This window comes from Anarhichas minor, unplaced genomic scaffold (genome assembly GCF_050575085.1).
Source record: "Anarhichas minor isolate MPS153535 unplaced genomic scaffold, ASM5057508v1 ptg000050l, whole genome shotgun sequence".
NCBI lineage: Eukaryota > Metazoa > Chordata > Actinopteri > Perciformes > Anarhichadidae > Anarhichas > Anarhichas minor.
The window spans coordinates 2,403,923-2,426,154 of record NW_027466496.1 but is presented as its reverse complement, the minus strand read 5'-3'; the positions used below and the strand labels follow the sequence as shown (position 1 = coordinate 2,426,154).

Below are 22,232 nucleotides of genomic sequence, written 5' to 3'. Positions count from 1 at the left end.
GACCCATAATCTAGTAAACGTTTATGTGTAAGTGTTGATGTTAAAGTCAATTTGGAGAGAGAGAGCGAGAGACCGGCAGCGCTGTAACTACGTCTGAAAAATAAAACTTCTAAAACTTTCCACGAACTGTGTCTGTTTGAGTTTATAGAGGGAGATTTTAGAGGAAGATCTTAAGTATCAAATACAACCTTTCATTATTAAAGACTACTTTATTACTCTGTCGTATTTTTTTTTAAACTAAGCAAGCAATCCACTTCCTGTTTACACCGTCACGCGCATGCCCAGTGTACGTTAATGGTCACGTGCTGTCCGCCTTCGAAGGCTGCCATGTGGACGCAGATCAACTCGAGAATGATGCTGAAACTCCCGTGTGGACGGAGATCGTTTCTATTTGACAAATCTGCATCCAAGGAGAAACGGAGTAGTGTGGACAGGGCATATTAGACTTTGACAAAGGCAACATTCAAAACCATCACAGCCACTGTCAACTAACAAGAGCACTTTGATTACTTCGATCGAAGGCAACCTCACAATATAGGAATGTATGCTTTTTCAACACGAGTCAAAAATGAACAGTAGTCACCAAAACACTATGCATAGCACAGTTTACAAAAAACAACAACTTGAGAAGTAGCATTAATAATATTACATGCTTAATACAGAGCGAGCATAGGGTTTGGCTTTTCTTTTATAAATAAAAGAAGTACGTTACGGTCAGAGTCTGTTTAATTGGAATGTTTGGATCCTGACAAAGCGATGTCAGTTAAGGTCAAACGCTACAAAGTACACATGCAGGAAAGATGATAAACTACCAAACTCCCCTGCAAGAATACACAAATAAGAATAAAGCAAATCAACCGTAATAACCAGACTTCTATTTCTTGATGAAATGATATCTTCAGTACAGCTAAGACAATCACTTAAAGCATGGGTGTGGATGAATTCCTTTATATAAAAAATAAAAAACAAGTTACCCTGTCAGTTCACTTAACTATTCAAAAAGGAGTGTCCAAAGAGAAACATAAAAAAGTTCAAGTTGTTTTCAGTCCAAATTAAAGGATATAATAACTCATGGCTAGAAGATTGTCAATAGATTGTGTACGTGAATTAGTTTTTCTCCAACCTAATAACGACCTCCATAATGCACGGGGAAAGTCATGTCACAAATAATGACACAATAATAGTTAAATAAGTGAACTTGGCCACAAAGGATGCTCCTCTGAATGGTAGTTAGTGTAAAGGGCTAGATTGTAGAGACGCAGGATTAAGGGTGCAGGTCTGGGGGGGGGTCCTCTGGGAGGTGGGTACTGGTGCTGGGCTGCTGTGGACCTGGTAGCTCTGCTCAGACAAACAGCTGAAACAGAAACAGATAGATTAGTACAACAAACATGCTCTTCATATCAATGCAGTCATTGATAACGTTATTACGTATACAGTTAGAGAGAGACACACTGGAACTGATCTTTTCTGACTTACTACTACATCAACAGCATAGTTTTAGGAAAACGCAATCTTTCCTGCAATGAACTAAAAGCCCCATTGTCGCACGATAGCAATTCATCTACCACATCGACAGTTTTACTTTGAAATATTCACCGGAAAACGTAGCACGATATTGTGTCTGCGGATACCATATATCCATGGATTGTTGATGGCTGAGAAACAAAGCATTAACATGATCATTAGTGTACACTGCCCCCCAGTAGTCGTAGTGTACAACTACAGCGTTGTTTGTCAAAAGTTTTATTCTATTACATATTTTATTAAAACCCGTTGGTCCCGAGAGCCCCCGGTGGGGGTCTTTTTTAGAGTGTGCAGCATTCAGCGTGTCGTAGAAAGCATTTTTCATAAAGAAATATGATTATTGCTCCAGACAAAATACATATCGAATTAACGTGAAAAGTCCGAGCAACATCATCATACCAGCCATTGTAAACACTGCAAACACAATTATACATGAACTAATATCATATCTGGACGATATCTGGAAGATTTGCCACAATTTTGGCCAAAAATCGACGATCCATGCTCACTCTATGGCTCTCTCATCACGGAGCATGATCGCACATGGCGGCTGAACACATGCAGGAGGGGCACGATTCGACCCGGAAACGCACAGCGGCGTCCAAATTACTCTCTTTCAAACCGTTCAAAAGTTATGGGTATGCATGCCAACATCGGCCACAGGTCACGAGAAAAACAATTGGGTAAAAAAACTTACGTTTTGACGGTTTTGGCGACGAAAAACGGATTTATTCCAGCGGATTTCGGCGCAGCTCTTTCCTCCATGTTGTGCTGCATGCCTGTGAGTGAGATCAATGCGCTGGCGGAATGAATGACAAAATGGCAGACGATTCTGTGGGGTGGAGCAATCCATGTAGAGAGGGGGGTTCGCCCAGCATTTTGCGATTTTTAGTCAGTAAACAGACCCGTATACGATCAAACACCCCTGCATGGCTCCCGTTGGACTATCCCGCATCTAAAAATGTCTCACACGAGTAAATCGGCCTTACCAGGGTCACATGACACACATTATGAGCCATTTATTGTTATGAATGACAGATATGAAAAATCATAACTGCTCAAAATTATTCAAAATGGTGTCAAACTGATTTATTAGGATTATTGAACACTCTTAGTGATAAGAAAAGTGAATATATAGTTAATATGTAGTTATATAGTATATAAAATGAGTATACAGCAATGCAACAGCTGGTTCCGAAAATCATAATTTTGATTTTTATGACCATTTATGCTGGCCTTTCTTCACTCAATCGAAGTAAAATATGTTGTGGGGACATGTAACACGTGTTGTTCTATGACTTTTGTGTGGTTTTAGATTTACAGCTGCATTATTTAAATAAAAAATTTTCAATACAAGTGCTTTTTTCCAGGCGAACCTAGAAATTTGTCAATTTGAGCTGTGCCATAAGTATGTCAGTTATTAACCAGTAACATATACACAATATTTACACAATTAAACACATCTCACAAGTGTTACCAGTATTCTAGCATCAAAATTATTAAAATAGACCTTGTAGTTAGAGCTCAGGACTCTATGCAATTTTCGCGAAGAGGCCTAAAAATAGGGCTAGGGCCAAGAAGGTTAATGTGGTATTATATGTACTGTAACCCCTAAAAGGCAGGGACAATCCTTTCACTAATGTTAAATGAAGATTTCATTTTCTTAGAAGTTGTCGGCTCTTCTTCTGTCTCCTTAGTGGCCTTTACCATTTGCAAGGAAGCTCTCCAAAAGTTATTTACTAATTTTCGCTAGTTTGCGGGCTTAATTTTTGAGGTCACGTGACCGATACACGCGTCTTGACATGTCAAGAGCCACAGGCGGATGAAATTGCGAGAGAATCCGGTCATCTTTCAAAATAAAACTTCTTTCAGACGCTGATAATCAATAAAACGGAAATAATATAATATGTATTATTTCTGTGCGGCCCGGTACCGGTCCGCCGCCCGGTGTTTGGGGACCACTGAACTAGAGGATACTTTATGTCACCAGACGTTCACGGAACCTTCACCATCGGGGCTTTTATTTTGAAACAGATGCATCCCATCCTGACTCTTCCTGATGTGCGTGACTGTTTGAAATGTAATGGCTCTTCCCTAGCACGTCTGCCAGAGTGTGTTCTTTCCATTTACCGGCGTCCTCTTTCTGACTACTTACTTATGAGAGAAAGTAACGTGGCTGATGTGATGCTAATGTTAGCTTAGATCCGCGCTGCAGTTATGTCTTCCGAGAGGAACCCTGCTGGAGGCATTCAAGTGCTTCTTCTGAAACTTCACGAATCTCTCTCGGACGAAGACACCCGAGCTGCAGCTTTGAGATGTCACGATATCATCGGTGACTTGGGACAGGAGTGCATGCTAACAACAACCGAGAACGAGCTTGGTAAGACCATAAAGTCCGTCAAATACTCCGCGCCAAACTCCAATAACAATCTGGCAGTTTAATGTTGACGATGTTTCTGCTGTGCATGAGCCTTAAACACTTTGTAGGACGAGGTGGTGTGTGGATCTTTAGAAGCTACTTGTCAATTCGTAATGCATAAATTATTTCAATAATTGCGCATTTACTTTTGTTTTGTTTTGTTTGCCTGCATCACATCAAGCTCTTCCGCCAAAACTCCCTGCGGTGGGCGGTAACGCTCAGTCAGAATGCAATATAAATACCACGTGACAATAAGCCAAGCGTGGAGGCTACTAACACTACTCCATTGGAAGTCTGCAATAGTACACTAGTGAAACAGTCTCCAAGCATAAAGTGTGGCAATATTAAAATACTTAAGTGGATTTGCAACAGCAGATTCAAAAGTCTGCACGCCACAGACTCCATGCATGACTCCTTTTCCTCAGGAGGGACTCACCCTGTAGTTCTTACCTCATGCAAAACATAACATTATGACCATATTTTCATAGTGCATGCTCGACCTATGACCGTGGTCATCTCTCTTTCTTGGCTCGACTCAGCATCCTGGCACCAGCTTCTCCGCTCAGTTAGAGCTACAGAGTCACTCCCTGTTTATCTAACATGTGTTCTCTCTTGCTCGCCACTTAACGTCAATTCAACTAAAGTGTTCTTCATAATATCTAGATTATTGTTTTAGCTCCTTAAACTGATCACGTGTGAAGTAAAGTTACAGCACATTACTAACACAGTTGGTGTTTAGTTGTTGTTTGGAGGCAGAAGAACAAATTTGATGATAGAGGCTTAAAAATTGCACAGATGTATTCATGTATCAAAGTTCACGGTGCTCCTAAATGTGCAGAGTTTAGTGTTTGGTGACACACATACTGCGAAAATAAATATTAACATTTCCTTCTGATTCCGTCTTTGCATCTTTGGTCTTGAAGCTTTACAGACGTCCTTATTGTTCTCAAAGGACTATGGACTGCTCAGCTTCCTCAGGAGGTCCCTGGCGTCAGATGAGGTAGGCATCTAGGAACATCTAGTGAACAATGATGTCACTACACTGAAAAGTTCTCGTGTTGACAGAAAACATCTGTTTTCCAGTTCCGGGACACCCGAGTTGAGACCTTGAGTTTTTTGGACAAGTTCTTGGACAGGGTCTCACCAAGAGTCAAAGGTTGGGAGAAGACTTACGCCACTGACATAAGAGTAAGTTCCCCCTTTAGAACTATTCTACAGCTAGTGTGATGTATGCCTTCATCTGATTTTTACATGTGTGCATGACAACAACAGGGAAAGTGTGGCTATGACAGCAGTGAAAAGGAACGATGTTTACACATAATGCTGCATCCGTGCACTCAAAGTAAATTCAGTGTCCGACTGAAGCTGATACTGACACAAAGTAGCCTCTGTATGTATTCATACACCTCTCAGTATAACACAAGACAAGTGAACCGTACCACAAATAAAACAGACCTTTGTATGTGTACATGTAATACCTCAAATGAATCGTGTTGTTTTTCTCCATTTCTTTGTGCAGGACACATGCATGGCTGTGTATACAAAGGAAAAAGCAGCCAAGTGTAGGACTCTAGTGCTGGAGCTCCTTATCAAGGTTGGTTTCTCTTGGCCTCCTGGGTTCTTTGACATCAGCCGAGTGTGTTAGCTGTGCAACATGAACTGAGCGAAAGAAAAGATCCACTGTTGACAAAATTCCTTATTTATATGATCTTATATATATGCTGGCTGGACCTTGTTCTTGTTCTTACTCTCCTCAGGTTCTCCAAACAACAAAGGCTTCCAGTGTGGCGGCAGAGCTTCGAATCTGTGATATATTCAACAGATATTACGGCGAGCTCTGTCAGAGGAGCAAACTGCCAGATTCAGGTGAGTCTTCGTTTTAAGGCCTGAAGCCAAAGTTTAGTTTAACGCTGGAATGGAGATGACAGGAATTCATGCAGGAGATGAAAATGTAAATGACGTACATTTAAAAAAAAAAAAAATCTTTCGTTTTAGTCCTCGGCAAAATCTACGAGTTGCTGGGAGTTCTCGCAGAGGTTCACCCCAGCGAGATGGTCAACAACTCTGACAAACTCTACAGAGCCTATCTGGGAGAGCTCAAAGAACAGGTTTGTCAACAGGGGAGATGGCACCGAGTGTTTGGGCAGAACTGCTATCCTCTGCACTTATTGTATTTTCAAATGTTCGCGTAATCAGTTGTGTCTGTCGATCTGTTCGTTTCAGATGACCTCTTCAACAAAGGAACCAAAACTTTTTGTTGTAGCTGGATGTTTGAGAGGAATCACCGCTCTTATGGTCAACTTCACTAAAACAATGGAGGAAGGTGGGACGCTATATCTATTTATTTCACAATTTTCAACCAAACATGCCGTTTCTATGATTAGTGCGTGATGGTGCATGATTAGTGTGCGTCTCTGACTTGCAGACCCAGCGACGTCTAAGGACATTTTTCAGTATGCCCTGAAGGCCGTCAGCCCCCAGGTAAATGTCCCCGTCTCTGCTGTCCAACTATCACAGCGCAAATCATTATTTGGTATAAATGGTCGTAGCGAGCAGCGAAATATAACATCCAGATTGAAATTGACTGATATATTTTTAAAAAACGCTTGTTTTCTCATCTTTTGTTGTAGATGTCAATGACACGCTACGCAGTCACATTTGGTAAGGCCTGTTATTTCCATAGCAACACGAAGATGAAACTCCCTGAAAACTCACGCGTCTTTGTCTCTTCAACAGCCGGGCTCAGATTACTTGCCAGACATGCGTCTCAGTTCAGCAGCTGCCTCATGGACAACTACAGAGCTCTGTTTGAAGTCATGTCCAGGCTCTGTGGACACATCAACGCTGAGATGAAGAAGACGAGTTACTACGCACTCGAGGCCTTCCTCAAACAGGTAAACGCTCCGAGGCTTTTCCACACAGGCGCAGAAAACAAGTCGGGACGGGTTAGCGGCACCATGATGAGAATAAAACCGCCTGTGATACACTCCTTGACATTCCAACACATGTTTTTTTTGTTATTTTAAGGTTGCAATGCTGGTGGCAGACAATATCGAGGAGCACAAAAGCAAGTTGAAGTTCTTCATGCAGAAGTTCTGCGGCATCATTAGAACCATGGACTCGACACATAAGGAGCTGTCCATTGCTATACGAGGATATGGATTCTTTGCCGCCGTACGTTTTATTTGCTTTCAATACAGCTGTATGAAACCAAAACCTATTTGACAATAAATGTATGCACATGCATTTCAGACGTGCATGTTTGCTGCTTGAGTTGTTGCGATCTGCATTTCCATCAGTTGCTTCTTAGTAATATTCTGTGTTCCCATTGCTCTACGTTTGGTTTCCTGTGTAATCCATTAGATCATCCTTTGCTGTTTGTGTACAATCTTGACTTCTTAATGCAAAAAACGGATTGCTTTTTTTTTTGTAGCCATGCAAGAAAGTGTGCCCACAAGATGTGGACCTGATGTACACAGAGCTGATTCAGCGCTGTAAGCAGATGTATCTGACAGAGTCTGACGGGGAGGAAGACAGCTTCTACCAGCTGCCCAGCTTCCTGGACTCTATAGCCTGTGTCCTGATTCACCTGGACAAGGTAACAAAGTCACGCTCATTGTCATTCACTTGGACCAAATGCCGACTAGCAACAATACCCTGAATCAAGCTGACAATCACAGATTTGAATCCATATGTGTATCTGCCTATATACACACCACTGTGTCCTGCAGTAGAGAGAAATACTGATTCACCCTCATGATTAACTTGAGCTTCTGCTTTTTGTCCCTGGTCTCAGATTCCAGAGGTGTACACACCACTGCTGGAGCGTCTGCTCGTGGTGCAGATCGACAGCTTCCCCCAGTACAGCGAGAGAATGCAGACTGTTTGCTGCAGGGCCATCCTGAAGGTGCTGGTGGCCATGGCCTCTAAAGGACCTGTCCTCTGGGGATTCATTAGCTCTGTGGGTAGGTCGCCCATGAGCACACTGCACCTAAAGGCCATCATGATATCTTGAAAAAAAGAGAACTGCCCTTTATCAGGTACGGCTTTTACAATGATGTCTTCGTCGTCTCTCAGAAATGAGAGAAGAGACTGTCAAAGTGGTAAAGGGCCCCTAAAATACAATACATGTATTGTTTAAACCTGCATGCTGCTTTTTCTGTGACTGTTATCTGCTTAAACTTTCACTTCTGCTCAATTTTTTCAGTGCACCAGGGCTTGATCCGTGTCTGTTCAAAACCCATCATGCTTTCTGAGGTCAGGCGCATGATTTCAGATGTGAATTTACACACATGTATATGTTTACTCAGCTGAATGTTTTATTTGCAGTTTCATTTATTTTCCTTAAATCAAAATGTCTCGTTTATTTTTGACTGTGCTGGTAGAAGAAATATGCATTTTGTCCTTTTTTCCCTCAGGACAAAGACGGCGAGTCTTCCCAAGTTCGTACTGGAAAATGGAAAGTTCCATCAAGTCAGAACTACCTTGCCCTGTTTAAAAGCCTTCTAGACTGTGATCTGCTGAAGGTACAGCTATGTTGTTTTTTAAGTTTTATTCTAATTCATTACAGCAGATTTGTTTGGTACAGCCTTTTATTTATTTTACATTACATACCATTTGGCCACTTAGCATCCCTTTTTAAGTACATCCAGCATGCAGAGTTTTGAATTGCAAATATTTTGGTGCATTGTGTCATGAGATAGATTGCATTTACGGACCAGCGTGGTCTCTTCCACTTTGCTGGGTACGCACAATAAGCAGCACATTTTATTTTTTGCCCTTGTTGCGTTTGTGTCGTCCTCTGCAGGATTCAGTATTTTTGGATGGAGCTTTCGAAAGTCAGAACGCCGCCCTCGTGTCTTTGAGCCGTCTGCTTTATGACGAGTTGGTGAAATCAATCCTCAAAATTGTGGAAAAGTTGGACTTGTCTGTGCGGAAAGTGACGACGGGAGAGGAGGTGAGGTCTCCCTCTCAGGTCCCACTTTGACATACTTCACTGACATTCATAAAAAGTTGTCGACAAGTGAAATTGGATTGGCTAGTGTACGAGATATGTTGATATTGTTTCAGTCGATTTGATTATGTCCCATGTCGATGGCATGAAACTGTAAAAGCTTTGGTATACTTGCTATTGGCAGTATCGGTTAAACATACAGTATATCCGTTTCCCTTTAATAGCCTTTGAACCCTAATCCATGGCCTCCTTGTCTATCAGGCTCCAGATGATGCGGCCCATGTCCTGCCGTCCTCCGACCCCACGGCTCATCTGGTGCCCAATAAGATCAAAGATTTCACTGCCTTTATCAACCTGGTTGACTTCTGCAGGTATTGGAGGCAGCACACATGGGAGATCGGTCTACCAGACATCATGAGGCTCTTTAAAAGTGGCAAAGTTAACAGCGGGACAAGCAGACATTCTTATCACATTTAAAGTACCGTTGAGTACCTTTTTAAAGCGCTGTACAAATAAAATGTATTATTATTAAATTGAACATACTGTGCATTCTCCCACAGTCATTTTAAGCATTTACAATGTCTGTCTCACACTGTTTTCCCTTTTTTGCAGCGAGTTGTTGCTGACTAAACACCTGGAGTATTTTCAGTCCTGGATGTATCCCTTGAGCCATGAACTTATCCTCCACTCCATACGAAATCCACTTGTCAGTGGCTTTTACAAGCTGCTCTCTGTCACCATGAAAATTGCAAAGAGAATCAAGTACTACCAGGTAATATTTCCATGAATACACATGAATACTGTATCAAGGCTGTGGGTATGTGATCAGGTGAACAACAACAATGGATGTCCTGTAAGCTCAGCATTGTTGTGCAAACTCAGATTTGTATTACTTGTACTTCTTTTACTCGTGTATTCAACGTGAGTGACATTTCTATTTTTTCTCTGTTTTTGATCAGGGAGTTGGCCCGAGGAGCTCGACATCCCCCCAGAGTGACACAGTGAAGAGTGCTTGTTTCGCCCTCTTCTCTAAGTTTGGAAAAGAGGTAGCTTCTCTTTACAATACTTCCTGGGAATGCCGTCAACTAAAATGTGGCACTACTGAGGACCTTAATATGCAGGGGATGTAAGTGACATGTTTCCTTACAGGTGTGTGTGAGAATGAAGCAGTACAAAGATGAGCTGCTGGCGTCCTGCTTGACATTCGTCCTCTCGCTGCACCACAACATCATAGCTCTGGACATCAAGGCCTACTGTCCTGCTCTCGAGGTGGGATCCTTGAACTTGTTTCATTGTGTTTTTGTCACCTAGATAAGGACAGATGAATACAGCTTCAAACTAAAACATAGTATGCAGATGTACAGTCGGGGCTTTAGTGCAGTAATTCACAATTACCAGGGAAATATTCTGGAGTCAAATCATGTACTTTGATAAAAAAGAAATTACTAGGAAATAGAAACGAATTGCTAAAAGCAATGGATGAATGGTTGAAATAGATAGCTGAAAGTCATGTATAAATAGCCACTCCAAGTGGTAGTGCTACAAGTGCAAACTAACCTAAACATTGACTGTTTGGGAAAAATATAACATCCACTATTAAATCCATATTAACATGAATTCAAATGAACGCATTTGGAACATGACGGAGGGGTGATGGAGGGGGAGCTTAACTTGATCTGACAGGGCTGTGGGGGACTTAAGACAGAAACTCTTACCGTAAGTTTTGTGTGTGTGTGAATGGGCGTCTAGGCGGCTCTGAAGTTGGGTCTGAGCCATGTTCCTTTGGCCAACGTGGCCCTTGATGCTCTCGAGGACTGGTCCTCCCACATTCCTCTGGAGACCATGCAAAACTGCTACACGAGCATCCTTCCTCTTCTGGACGGATACCTGAAAACCAACACCAACGGTAAGCCCATGATAGTATCGGGGGGAGATTTCAGTTCAGTAAATGAAGATTATCAATGAAATTACCAAAATCTATTTCGGTGTTTACTTCAGACAAAGACGACAGCAACTGGGAGGTGATGTCTTCTGTGTCTTCGAGAAGTGAGAAGGGGTACAGCCGAGTGATGACGAGGCTCTTGAAAAAATCGAAACAGCTCACCACGGTACTGGATGGGAAAGTGGGAAGACATCTTGCTTCTTGTCTTATTTCTTACTGTGGCTTCAGCCTTCATAACATAAAATGTCCAGTTCACTCTCTATAGTCTCTCACTGCCCGAACAAGTCAGTAAAGTTCATATAAGAAGTTATATTTTTAGTCTATTATCATCGCAATTTGGCTGCAGTTATTGTAAACAAGGTTAATGGACTGTTAACTTCAGTCCGCGGAGTAGTGTGTTCGCCTCATTAGCACAACAATACAAATACAGAAGGAGGAGAACGTGCTTTGTGTGATGTGTGCCAGAATTTACAGACCCCCAAAAAGACTGAGGAGTATCTCTAGGAGTCATTTCATTTTATATAATAATATTTCTCTTATGAAGATGAATTACTTCAAAACAAGTGCTCAGGAATCACCTGTTACTGCACGTTGCAGATATTGGTGAGTGGAATTGCTACCCATTCATGAGAAGTCCTGTCCTTGAGCTCACTGATTGCTTCTGTGTGAATGCAGGAAGACGCTCCTCTTGTCACGGTGAGGCTCAGAGTGGTGAAGTTGCTCGGTCACCTGGGAGGAAAGCTGAACAGGAACCTTGTAACCGGTAAGAATTTTTTATAACAAACCCGCCGCCGTCTCATTCCTTTTTACACTGACACATTGGGCCTCGCTCCACTGTGATGGTTCGAGAACACTTGACACATGACTGCGAGAAGTGCGCTGTTTTGTTGATCGTAGGCCTCTATTTTCACATTCAGCGGTCTCATCAGAGGAAACGATGAAGAAATTTGTCGCCTGGGATTCTGAGAAAAGGCTCAGCTTTGCGGTGCCATTCGCCGATATGAAGCCAGTCATCTACCTCGACCCATTTCTGCCTCACATCAGTGAACTGGCTCTGTCCACAAGTGACAGACAAACCAAAGTACGTCCTCCAACATCAAAGCACTTCCCAAATGAATTTGATGCAAACTTAGGCCTGACGACAATGGTACCACCCAATAGAAATGAGTATTTTACTCCCGTTTCTTTTGTGCTGCAGGTAGCAGCTTGTGAGCTTCTCCACAGCTTGGTGGTCTACATGGTTGGGAAGAGTGCTCAGATGGTGGAGGGAGACAATAGTTTGCCGCCCATGTACAAGCTGCACAAGAGGCTGTTTCCTGTGCTACTGCGTCTAGCCTGCGATGTGGATCAGGTATGTGCGCCCCAACAACATAGTCACCCCGAGCACAAGTCCCATTAAAAGTCATATCGTGGAATTTGGAATGATTGTTATCCAAACAGGGAGAGACATGTGTTAATTATCTCTCAGAAAAAAGAGATTATTTGGAAGTTTTACAGACACTTGATGGGAGTTTAAGGATGAAGTTACCATTTCGTTTGAATGATTTATTTAGTTGGTAGTATTCAGTGATGTTGATGTTGATTTTAGGGTTTAGGTAGGAGCTAAATATGTGTTGTGTATGACCTTAAAGGGACAGTTTACCCCCAAATCAAAAATAATATTAGGGTTCTCACATGATGTCTACTGTAATGTTTATGAATTCAAATTTCTTTACCAGGTCACCAGACAGCTCTTTGATCCGCTGGTCATGCAGCTGATTCATTGGTTCACAAACAACAAGAAGTTTGAGAGCCAAGACACAGTAGCTGTTCTGGAGGCCATTATGGTAAGTGTTTGTATTCTATGAAGGGCTTTACAGGCCAAGTGTTCAAACAAGACCTGAGATTATGCATAAATACATGAAGACTCTTCCTTTCCTTTCTGCCATGTGAAGCACACACATCGCTGTGTTTGTTTTTCTCCTCAGGACGGTGTGGTTGACCCGATAGATAGCACTCTCAGAGACTTCTGTGGCCGCTGCATTGAAGAGTTTGTCAAATGGTCAATCAAGCAAACCACCCCCAAGCAGCAGGAGAAGAGTCCTACCAACATGAAGTCCTTGTTTAAGCGTATCTACAGCTTGGCTCTCCACCCCAATGGCTTCAAAAGACTCGGTGCGGCCTTAGCATTCAACAGCATCTACAGACAATTCAGGTACGATACTTTTCTGCTGACCCCCAGAATAGCAAGCTGTGTCTTGTTTTTCATATTTAAGGTTTGACTGGTTTGGTAAATGAAAGCCAATGCTGATAGTGACAAGGTTTTGTCTTCATTATATTTAAATTAATACATTTTCATGTAGAATGACTAAGTTAATTGTGAGAAATGGTTTTATGTCACCAAAATGTTGTACAGTTGTACTGTATTTGCTCAATGCTGCTGCCTATTTGTCTCTGCAGGGAGGAGAAGTCCTTGGTGGAGCAATTCATCTTTGAAGTTCTCGTCATATTTGTGGAAAGTCTGGCTCTTGCACACTCAGATGAGCGATCTATGGGTAACTGTTCCTCCACTTTGCTTTTCAGACAGGACATTCAGATAGTAATGTATTTATTTTCCTGCGATGTTACAGCACTATTGTTTTTAATCCACATGCTAGTAATTGTAAAATATATATATATATATATATATATATATATATATATATTCTAATGCTGTTGTGTTAAAAAAGGTTCCATTTCACATTAAAGGAAACTTGTAGTTTAATTTTCAAAAAGGTCTGCATCTGTTTTTGCCACTCTTCCATCCTCAGGTACAGTGCAGCAGTCTTGCAGTGCCATTGATCATCTGAAAAGAATCATCATTCAAAAGGGCGCCAGTCTCAATCAGCACAGTGCTAAGACACGCGTCCCAAGGTTGGTCATCTTTACATTGTGTAGATTAAACATTATATTTCATAACTACATAATGTGTGCACTCTTTTTTTTGTACAGGAGGCCGAGTTGCAGTAATGTTTATGAAAAGATAAGACATTAGAGATTATATGTATAAATAAATCATTATGTTTTTATTCCTATTTGTTCATAAAGGGGCTTTCCACCTGATAGAAAGCTGTGCCTCTCTGATGTGGTTTTATGGCTTCTGGAACAATGTGGCCGACCTCAGACTGAGTGTCGCCACAAATGCATGGAACTCTTCTTTGAGTTCGTACCTCTCCTCCCAGGTGAGCAATCCTACCGTGGTAGCCTTGATCAGATGAACCAGTAAGAACAACAAATGCTAGTTATAAAAAGAAAATACAATTATAAACCAAGCTATTATTTTGAGTTCATCTCAAATAGTATCAACACAGCAGTGATGCATTCATTTATGTTTCATTCACTTACATGTGAATACATTCTCTGATGTGTGTGACTGAATTTAGGAAAGGAGTCTCTACCTCAGTGGGTAGACGGCATGCTGAAGGATCATGGCAAAGGTTTTCTGATCTCACGTTTCGAGGGTGGAGGTCTCCTCTCTCAGCCAACTCTCGGGGACCTGACGGGTCCATTCAGTGTCAGAGCAACCCTGCAGTGGATGGACGTACTGCTGGCTGCCCTGGACTGCTACAACACCTTCATCCACCGACACATAATCAAGCCTCACGTCATGCTTAGTAAGTCATCAGAAAATCCCTCTTGCTGACATCATCTGTTCAGAAAGTCCTCACCTGCTCAACTTACACACATGTATACTGGATGACTAGTTAACATGTCCAGGTAACATTACCAAATGAATTAAATGTTTTTGGGTTGTTTTTCCTCCTTCGTTGTCAAGGCCCTAAAGAGAAATCAAGCTTTCTGAAAGCTACTTGTTTCTTTTTGACGGAACTGGCAACTCACGAACTGGCAGCAGCAGAGAGCTGCTTCCCCCTTGGCAAGAGGACCTCTCACTTCAGCCCAAGAGAGGTGGACCAGTACAACTTCAGCAAGTGCACCATCATTGTCCGCCTGCTGGTCTTTGCCACCATGATTCTTGTCAAAGGGGACCAAGAGATTTGGAAGGTATCGCTGAATTTACGACACTCTTGACATAAAGGAAGTCCTTAGTCTTCTTCTTGGTCTCCTTTTTTAAAATCGTTTGCTCACTTTGTCCTTCATTTATTCACAGCTTCTGGAACAAGATGTTTTTGTCTCAGATTTCTTTGAGCTGACTGCGCTGGTGGTGTGTGAGCCATCCACTGTGGGGTTCAACATGGCAGATGTGGAGGTAATGAGGAACCTACCAGAAGTGTGCGTTCCTTTACTAAAGGCGCTGCTGGCCTCGCCTTACCGCACGCGCCTTGAAAGCAGTCTGCGGACAAAACTCTCCCGTAAAAGGTAAATCATCTCCGAGTAGTACTCTTATTTTAAGTTCACTAGTAGAGAACAAGACAAGCCACGTGCAATGTTTTTTTGTTATTGTGTAATATGTGCAATAATACTCAACAGGCAGCGGATTTGAATTTTGAAAGAACGCAGATCAATAAAGTTGAGTGTTTGTTTTATGTATGGAAACAAAATTACAAACTTGAATAGAGCTCACTGAGACCTGAATAAATATACAGTCATAGTATACAGCAGTAACATTGATAGCATATCAGTTGTATTACATTGTAACAAAAATGTCTTCTGATTGCAGTCGTTGGAGACCATGATGATCGTGATCATAGTACAATCATCCCGTGTTTCTTTCTCTCTTAATGTCGTTAATGGTCTCTCTAGTGTGGAGGAGTTGTGTGCTGTAGACCTCTGTTACTCGAGCAATCTGAGCCGCCATGACCAGATGAAAATGGTTCTGTCGTCCTGTAAGCAGATCCACAAAGCCGACTTCCTCAGCTCCATTCTGCACAGCCAGGTATTCGTCCTGGGACATTTTCAAATGGGGTTGTGTGACCATTAACCCACAATAAGCGTTCTATTTGCACCACTGTGTTTTACTTCCATCCCATGCAATTCAGTTTTCATAATCATTAAATGATACTACAGTGTTTTTATCCTCAAATAAAGAACACACATTTTGTTTGTGTTTTTTTGTCTTTCTCATCGCGTTAAAGGATGACACCTATGCCAAATCCCTTGGGTCCCAACTTCTCATGACGGTGTATAAAGGAATCGCGCCGGGTGAGGACCGGAAGGCACTTCCATCCTTGGACATAAATACCAAGACTCTGGCGGATGGCCTGCTTCAGCTTGCCTTTTCTCTAAATCAACAGGTCAGTGCTACCTCTCTTTGGATTAGATTTGATCAGAGGAAATTTAAGCTACTTGTGGTGAGTTATTTATGCTGCAGACAACTGACTACGACAAAAAAGTTAGGATGAAAATAATGTAGCAATATTGACAGTGGATGTTTTCGACACCCTGTAAAACGTTTACCAAGTGTTTCACAGCTTTCCTCTTGTATATTGCTGTTTCTCTGCAGAGTGAGCAGCTGGTGGAGCTGTTGTTGAACACCATCATGCTCTCTGTGCCAATCTCTGGAAGTCATAGCCAGAACGTCCTAAGCTTCTCGCACGGCGAGTACTTCTACAGCCTCTTCCAGATGACCATCAACACTGAGCTGCTGAAAAGTTTGAACACCACAGTGCCACGCCTCATGAAAGCATCCTCTCAGAACCCCAGCATGGTAGCTGTCTCTCCTCCTTTTCTTTCACATTTTTCAATTTCAGAAAAAGTTTTTGCACCTTATTGTTTTTCTACATGTGAGTTTTATTTTTTTTTTCTGGTGTTGAATTATTGTTCATCAGGTGAGCGTGTTGCTGAATGGCATGCTGGACCATAGCTTTAGAGAGCGTTCTGTGAGGAAGACTCAGGGAAAACAGCTGGTCGAAGAGGTGCTAAGAAGATGGAATAGTCTGCAGTCGTGGTGGGAAGGAGACTCCTCCACTCCAGAGAGCAAGACTGCCACTCTTCTGCTGCTCTCCAAGCTCCTACAGGTATTATGAATCTGTAGTTACTGCTGCATGTCCCATAGAAAAGCATCCTAATGTTATTAACTCGGAACTGTACCTGCCAGGTTTGTGAATAAGTAATAATTATCATTGTAATTTATGTGCCCAGGCCGGGGAAAAATATATACAATGCAGTACAATACAAGCTTACCCATTGTTTTTTTTTCAAATTTCCTTTAATGTCCTCCTCTTTTTTCCCCTCTGTCATCAGATTGACTCCTCTGTCTGCTCCGATACCAACCACGACGCGTTCAGACCGGTGTTTTCCACTTTCACCATGCTGCTGGTTGACATGAGTCTGCCACTGAATCTCAAGGTAATGGGAATGGAATACATTTTGAGAGTCAGTGTAGTGGATCGCTTCAAATTACCATACAGGAATCTGTGTGTTTTAATTTTCTTGGATTCCCTCAACTCTTCAGAGTCAGGCTCTGCTGGTGTTGCCCTTCTTCACAACCCTCCCAGAGGAGCCACTTGGTGAGCTGCAGAGAGCCCTGGACTCCCTGGTTGCGTCCCACTTCCCCATGCAGTCCGATGAGTTCCCTAAGGGCTCGCTGCACCGCAACAACTACATGGACTGTATCCGAAAGGTGAAGTCAGGGTTTTGTAGATTAAGGAGGATAACACAGATTAAGGGGGGGGGGGAACATCATTGATAGATTTTTTTTTTTCTCTTAAGAACAAGCAGACTCACCTGTCTCCAAAGACTCTTGTGTGTGTGTGTGTTTCTCTTGCAGGTTTCACCATGTAAGAAAGGTTCTAATGTTGGACCAATCGTTTCTTTCTGTCTTTTAGTTGCTGGATGCCCTGGAGCTTTCTCAGAGCCCACTTCTTCTCAAAGTGATGGCAGGGATTCTGTGTCGCGATAGAAAGCACATCATGGAGGAGCCCTTCCAAACTTGTTTCCAAAGAATTGCTAGACGGTTAGTAAAGCCTCATTCACGGGAGACAGTAAGGTTGCACATGAAGTGTCAGTGTTTTGAATTGGTGGGTTAAACAAGGTCCGTTATATTATATGCATTATTGGAACGTACGGCAGTCTCTTATTTTGTGTCCACTCCCTGTGTTTGTCAATGTCTCACTACATGTAGGTCAAGCAGTGAGCGGCAGCTGCAGCTACTGTGTACAGTATACCGGGTGATCCAGCAGGGGGATGTGCCGATGAGCTCCATGCTGCAGGCCATGATGGAGAGGGTCCTGCTACCTCTCGCCTCTCACTGTAGCACCAAGGCCCTGAATGACTTCTTTGTGGCGAATGTCTCTGACATAATAGTTTTGCTGCTCAGCCGCTTCACAAAGGTTTGCTTCTTAACATTTTGGGGAACGCTAATAGCTGTTGTAGCTGTGTTTTGTTATTTCACCGTATTATTTTTATGTTTTTATGTTCATTTATATGGCATGTTTAGCTTTTAATCAAACACTTAACTGTTGTATTGTTTTGTCCTCATAGGCCACAGCTAGTGCTGAATTATTTAGGTCAGAGGAGCACATTGAAAATCGTTTTTAAGGCTAATTTATTTCTCAATTTCAGTCAAATGAAATGGAATTTGAGATCCAGCTGATGAAGAAGAACGGCTGCTACAAGCTGATGGAGCTCCTGTATTCTCTGCTTCCCAAAGAAGAGGTCTACTCCAAGGAATCCCGCATTAATCAAGCCTACTGTCGTTCAGACAAAACAGAGGGGAATGAGTTGTCCAAGACCGTGATCAAGTAGGACACTTTCACGATTCAAGAAGCGTCACGACAATGATGTAAAGTGTCCTTATTGTTCAACGAATGAATGCTGATTTTATTTTAATTAGGTCCTGTTTTGAAGCGTTCACTGAGAACATGGCCGGTGAAACTCAGCTCCTTGATCTCAGGAGACACTATCACTGTGCTGCGTACAACTGTGCCATCGCAGCCATCAGCTGCAGCTTCAATGAGCCCAAATTCTACTATGGCTTCCTCTTCAGTGAGAAGCCAGAGAAGGTAATTGTATAATTATATCCAACCCTCTTCAGCACTGCAGCCATCTTTCATTTTGGAGCCAAGCACTACAGCTTATTGTGTGTGTAATCCATGATAAGAGATGAGAGGTGGTGTCTTTTAGTGACTGAGGACTTCACTGGTTGTGGTTTTCTTTCCTTGTCCAGAATCAGTTCATTCTGGAGAATATCATTGACGTTGAAAGGACCTACAACTTTCCAATTGAAATTGAGGTATGTTTTTTTTAACATGACTGTTTGTTTAATACTATACTCAGAGTTGCAGTCGTGGTTTATTCATACATGTATATATATTTATATATCACTGTAGGTCCCACTTGAGAGAAAGAAGAAATACGTGATGATTCGGAAAGAAGTGAGCGAGGAGAACGGAGGTATGTTCTGCTACCAACAATGTTTTTAAACTGTTGGAATTTAGCAATCTTTGCCACAGACTAGTTTTTTTTTTTTTTTACCTGACTGCATGTTATGTCTCTAGGCTTAATTATTAGACTTGCCTTAAGTCTGATAAAAATGCCCTACTTTTTACAATGAAATGGGATGCGATGGGTCGAACAAAGATACATAGTTGGCCATAGAGGTCAGTGCATCTCCAGTAGAGGCTGTTCATGAGATCTACGTTTTGGTTCCCACAGAAGCGCCAGTGTATCTGTCCTCCCAGTCTTACATGGCCGACAGCAGCCTGAGTGAGGAGATGAGCCAGTTCGATTTCTCCACCGGAGTCCAAAGCTTTTCCTTCAGCTCCCAAAACCCTGAAGGACAAAGACGCACTGTTGCAAAAAGAGTTAGTCATTAGTCTTTTATGTTTCCCTTTATAACACTGCACCAAGCTTGTAACATGCTTGAGTGTCATATGAAGGTCTCAACAGTGTTTGTATGTTTCTACATCAAGGAGACAGAGGAGACAAATCCCTCCCAGGATGCAATGGTGGATCTGGAAATGGATGAGCTAAATCAGCATGAATGCATGGCGACCATGACTGCTCTTATTGGACACATGCTAAGGAACAACATAACCCCCAAGATTGAACAGGTCAGTGGCACCGAGGAAGAGTAAAGCAGGAAACTGATTAAATCACTAATTTATGAATATGATCAGTATGCAAATATTATTCTGGAACTGCTCTCTTCTTTGTTAATGAAACAGGGAAACATGCCGAGTGAACTTCCTCCATGGATGAAATTTCTACATGGCAAACTATCAAATCCAGCTACACATCTGAATATTCGACTCTTCATCTCAAAGCTGCTCATCAACACAGAGGAGGTAAATGCCGCTCAATGTGAATTCATTCAGTTAGTGTCTTTGGAAAGAAATAGATACAGTAATGCTGTATCTACCCGTATGTGACACCTCATACTGCTGCTCCTCTTGTGTTCACTATTTGTCTGTGGATTCAATCTCTGCTATTGATCCTTCCAGGTGTTCCGACCATATGCCAAGCACTGGCTGGGGCCGCTCCTGCAGGTCGTCGTTTCTGGAAACAACGGAGGAGAGGGGATCCATTTCATGGTGGTGGATATCATCGTCACGGTGCTCTCTTGGACGAGCCTGGTCAGCCCAAAGGTGGCTAATGCTTACATTTTAAAGGCCGCAAATATAAATCATTATTATATTTTTGTCATTGCTGTGTAGTTTTCAATATTTTGATAACAATATATTGCATATGAATTTTCCAGTTTAAGTGGTATAAGAACCCTATAAACGAGTTTAAACTGTTTTTAATGAGCGGGAGTATCCCCAAGTTTTCCTTTAGCCTATTGTTGTCTTTTTATCACATGAAATAACTGGTGGATTACTGTTAGTAACAGGATTCTTTTGTCCTAGGGAAACCCCAGAGATGAAGTGCTCGCCAACCGGCTGTTGGAGTTCCTGATGAAGCATAGCTTCAACTCCAAGAGGGCAGTTTTCCGGCACAATCTGGAGATCATTCGTACCCTGGTTGAGTGCTGGAAAGACTGTCTGCATGTGCCTTACAGGTAGTTCTCAAATGCTCTCACTGAACAAATGCTTTTGACACAAGCCTGTAGCTCAGTGGGAATGGCCAGATCAGGACAAGTGCGATTTCAAAGCCAGATGGAAAATAATAGAAATGTGTTGTCATTGTGTAATTCTGTAAATTGTATTGTGAATTGAACCGGTCCTTGACTTTATCTTTTTCTTGCCCTTGTAGTCTGATATACGACCGATTTCGTGGCACCGACCCAAATAGCAAAGACAACTCTGTTGGACTTCAGCTGATGGGAATCATCCTGGGCAACAACCTCCCTGCTTACGATGCCTCATGTGGAATTGAATACGACGGGTAAAATATATAGAGCGGCTAAATGGCAACATACTATGCAACGTGTCAGCTGACAGCTTTACTGTTTGAAACCACCATTTAATTTGCTAACACAACTGCCATTTATCCAAGGTTTAAGTTCAGGGGGGGGAAATCAATCAATGAAACAAATAAACAACCAGGAAGAGAAATAGAGAGCAATATATTCAGACATTGATGGTTTCTTCTGAAACATGTACACGCGTGTTTTTGCTCACATACTGCCATCTTGTTTTTTTTTCAGGTACATCCAGTCTCTCACCAACAACGTGTCCTTCGTAAGATATAAAGACGTCTACGCAGCTGCTGCTGAGATTATCGGCCTCATCCTGAAGAACATGACTGAAACGGACGATGTATGAGACCTTCCCTAGTTTGGTTGAATTACAGTGACACTTCATTTATGTTTATGTCTGAGGAGAGCTCAAATCAACTCAGTAGCAAAGAGCTCATATTGGAAAAGAATATTTATTTTCAGAAGTTATCTGTTATCTGCAATACTCTTATTTATATATATATATATATATATATATATATATATATATATATATTCATGTTATTTATTCAGATTTTGTGTCATTTTTGTTTCTTGTCTCAGCATCGTCAAGAGCTTCTCAGTCTGGCTGCAAGTAAGATAACGAACCTGAAGAAGAAAGACATGGATGACAAGTTCATTATTTGCTTGAACAAAGTTTCAAAGCACTTTCCTCCATTTATGGATCGGTGAGTTTGTAGTTCTGCTTTATGTTTAATGTGATTCCCCTCTGATATAAATCATTTCATGGATCTTACTGTATGTCAATTTCCTTTGACCTGATCCATGGCTTAGAAACTAAGTCATTTTCTAACCTGTCTCAGTCTTACTGTAACTGCAGCTGTATTTTTTTTATTCTTCAGGTTTGTCAACCATGTGTTCTCCCTCCTGCCAAAGTTACACGGCATCTTAAAGACTCATTGTTTGGAGTGCGTGCTGAGCCGTGCGGATGTCATCCCAGACATCTTTCTGCATCTGAAGACCACAGGCTTCATTCAAATGATGGGCCACAGGTAAGTCCTGACCAGGCAACTCTATGTGATCTGCATGCTTATTGTCATTCCGGATTGACAAAACTCTGCTGCAGGTAGCTGCAGAG

At 42.0% G+C, this 22,232-nt stretch overlaps 1 protein-coding gene and 1 long non-coding RNA gene across 2 annotated transcripts in view; one reads left to right on the top strand and one right to left on the bottom strand.

Moving 5' to 3' along the window:
• Window positions 1-278: 278 nt before the first annotated feature.
• LOC142971890 (uncharacterized) lies at window positions 279-2,817 on the bottom strand. Its single transcript, XR_012959425.1, has 3 exons — window positions 2,222-2,817; window positions 1,597-1,655; window positions 279-1,354 (listed from the first exon to the last, which is right to left on the bottom strand). It is a non-coding gene; the product is annotated as an uncharacterized LOC142971890 (long non-coding RNA).
• Window positions 2,818-3,589: 772 nt separating this feature from the next.
• prkdc (protein kinase, DNA-activated, catalytic subunit) overlaps window positions 3,590-22,232 on the top strand; it is a 29,932-nt gene continuing 11,289 nt past the window's right edge. The window contains exons 1-54 of the mRNA XM_076112631.1: window positions 3,590-3,904; window positions 4,867-4,943; window positions 5,027-5,131; window positions 5,463-5,537; window positions 5,701-5,809; window positions 5,939-6,051; window positions 6,167-6,266; window positions 6,369-6,424; window positions 6,574-6,604; window positions 6,680-6,837; window positions 6,971-7,117; window positions 7,377-7,541; window positions 7,740-7,908; window positions 8,151-8,200; window positions 8,362-8,469; window positions 8,751-8,900; window positions 9,159-9,268; window positions 9,510-9,669; window positions 9,857-9,943; window positions 10,047-10,166; window positions 10,647-10,803; window positions 10,896-11,005; window positions 11,515-11,602; window positions 11,757-11,920; window positions 12,038-12,190; window positions 12,558-12,665; window positions 12,807-13,033; window positions 13,279-13,373; window positions 13,629-13,731; window positions 13,906-14,039; window positions 14,241-14,471; window positions 14,633-14,859; window positions 14,966-15,174; window positions 15,559-15,691; window positions 15,891-16,049; window positions 16,259-16,462; window positions 16,584-16,772; window positions 16,999-17,103; window positions 17,210-17,377; window positions 17,583-17,710; window positions 17,879-18,086; window positions 18,319-18,497; window positions 18,590-18,758; window positions 18,923-18,988; window positions 19,086-19,149; window positions 19,411-19,559; window positions 19,668-19,808; window positions 19,923-20,042; window positions 20,199-20,342; window positions 20,604-20,755; window positions 20,950-21,081; window positions 21,344-21,455; window positions 21,698-21,822; window positions 21,997-22,146. Coding sequence (XP_075968746.1) covers window positions 3,742-3,904; window positions 4,867-4,943; window positions 5,027-5,131; window positions 5,463-5,537; window positions 5,701-5,809; window positions 5,939-6,051; window positions 6,167-6,266; window positions 6,369-6,424; window positions 6,574-6,604; window positions 6,680-6,837; window positions 6,971-7,117; window positions 7,377-7,541; window positions 7,740-7,908; window positions 8,151-8,200; window positions 8,362-8,469; window positions 8,751-8,900; window positions 9,159-9,268; window positions 9,510-9,669; window positions 9,857-9,943; window positions 10,047-10,166; window positions 10,647-10,803; window positions 10,896-11,005; window positions 11,515-11,602; window positions 11,757-11,920; window positions 12,038-12,190; window positions 12,558-12,665; window positions 12,807-13,033; window positions 13,279-13,373; window positions 13,629-13,731; window positions 13,906-14,039; window positions 14,241-14,471; window positions 14,633-14,859; window positions 14,966-15,174; window positions 15,559-15,691; window positions 15,891-16,049; window positions 16,259-16,462; window positions 16,584-16,772; window positions 16,999-17,103; window positions 17,210-17,377; window positions 17,583-17,710; window positions 17,879-18,086; window positions 18,319-18,497; window positions 18,590-18,758; window positions 18,923-18,988; window positions 19,086-19,149; window positions 19,411-19,559; window positions 19,668-19,808; window positions 19,923-20,042; window positions 20,199-20,342; window positions 20,604-20,755; window positions 20,950-21,081; window positions 21,344-21,455; window positions 21,698-21,822; window positions 21,997-22,146 — 7,256 coding nt within the window. The 5' untranslated portion in view covers window positions 3,590-3,741. The remainder of the gene's footprint in view (window positions 3,905-4,866; window positions 4,944-5,026; window positions 5,132-5,462; window positions 5,538-5,700; window positions 5,810-5,938; window positions 6,052-6,166; window positions 6,267-6,368; window positions 6,425-6,573; window positions 6,605-6,679; window positions 6,838-6,970; window positions 7,118-7,376; window positions 7,542-7,739; window positions 7,909-8,150; window positions 8,201-8,361; window positions 8,470-8,750; window positions 8,901-9,158; window positions 9,269-9,509; window positions 9,670-9,856; window positions 9,944-10,046; window positions 10,167-10,646; window positions 10,804-10,895; window positions 11,006-11,514; window positions 11,603-11,756; window positions 11,921-12,037; window positions 12,191-12,557; window positions 12,666-12,806; window positions 13,034-13,278; window positions 13,374-13,628; window positions 13,732-13,905; window positions 14,040-14,240; window positions 14,472-14,632; window positions 14,860-14,965; window positions 15,175-15,558; window positions 15,692-15,890; window positions 16,050-16,258; window positions 16,463-16,583; window positions 16,773-16,998; window positions 17,104-17,209; window positions 17,378-17,582; window positions 17,711-17,878; window positions 18,087-18,318; window positions 18,498-18,589; window positions 18,759-18,922; window positions 18,989-19,085; window positions 19,150-19,410; window positions 19,560-19,667; window positions 19,809-19,922; window positions 20,043-20,198; window positions 20,343-20,603; window positions 20,756-20,949; window positions 21,082-21,343; window positions 21,456-21,697; window positions 21,823-21,996; window positions 22,147-22,232) is intronic.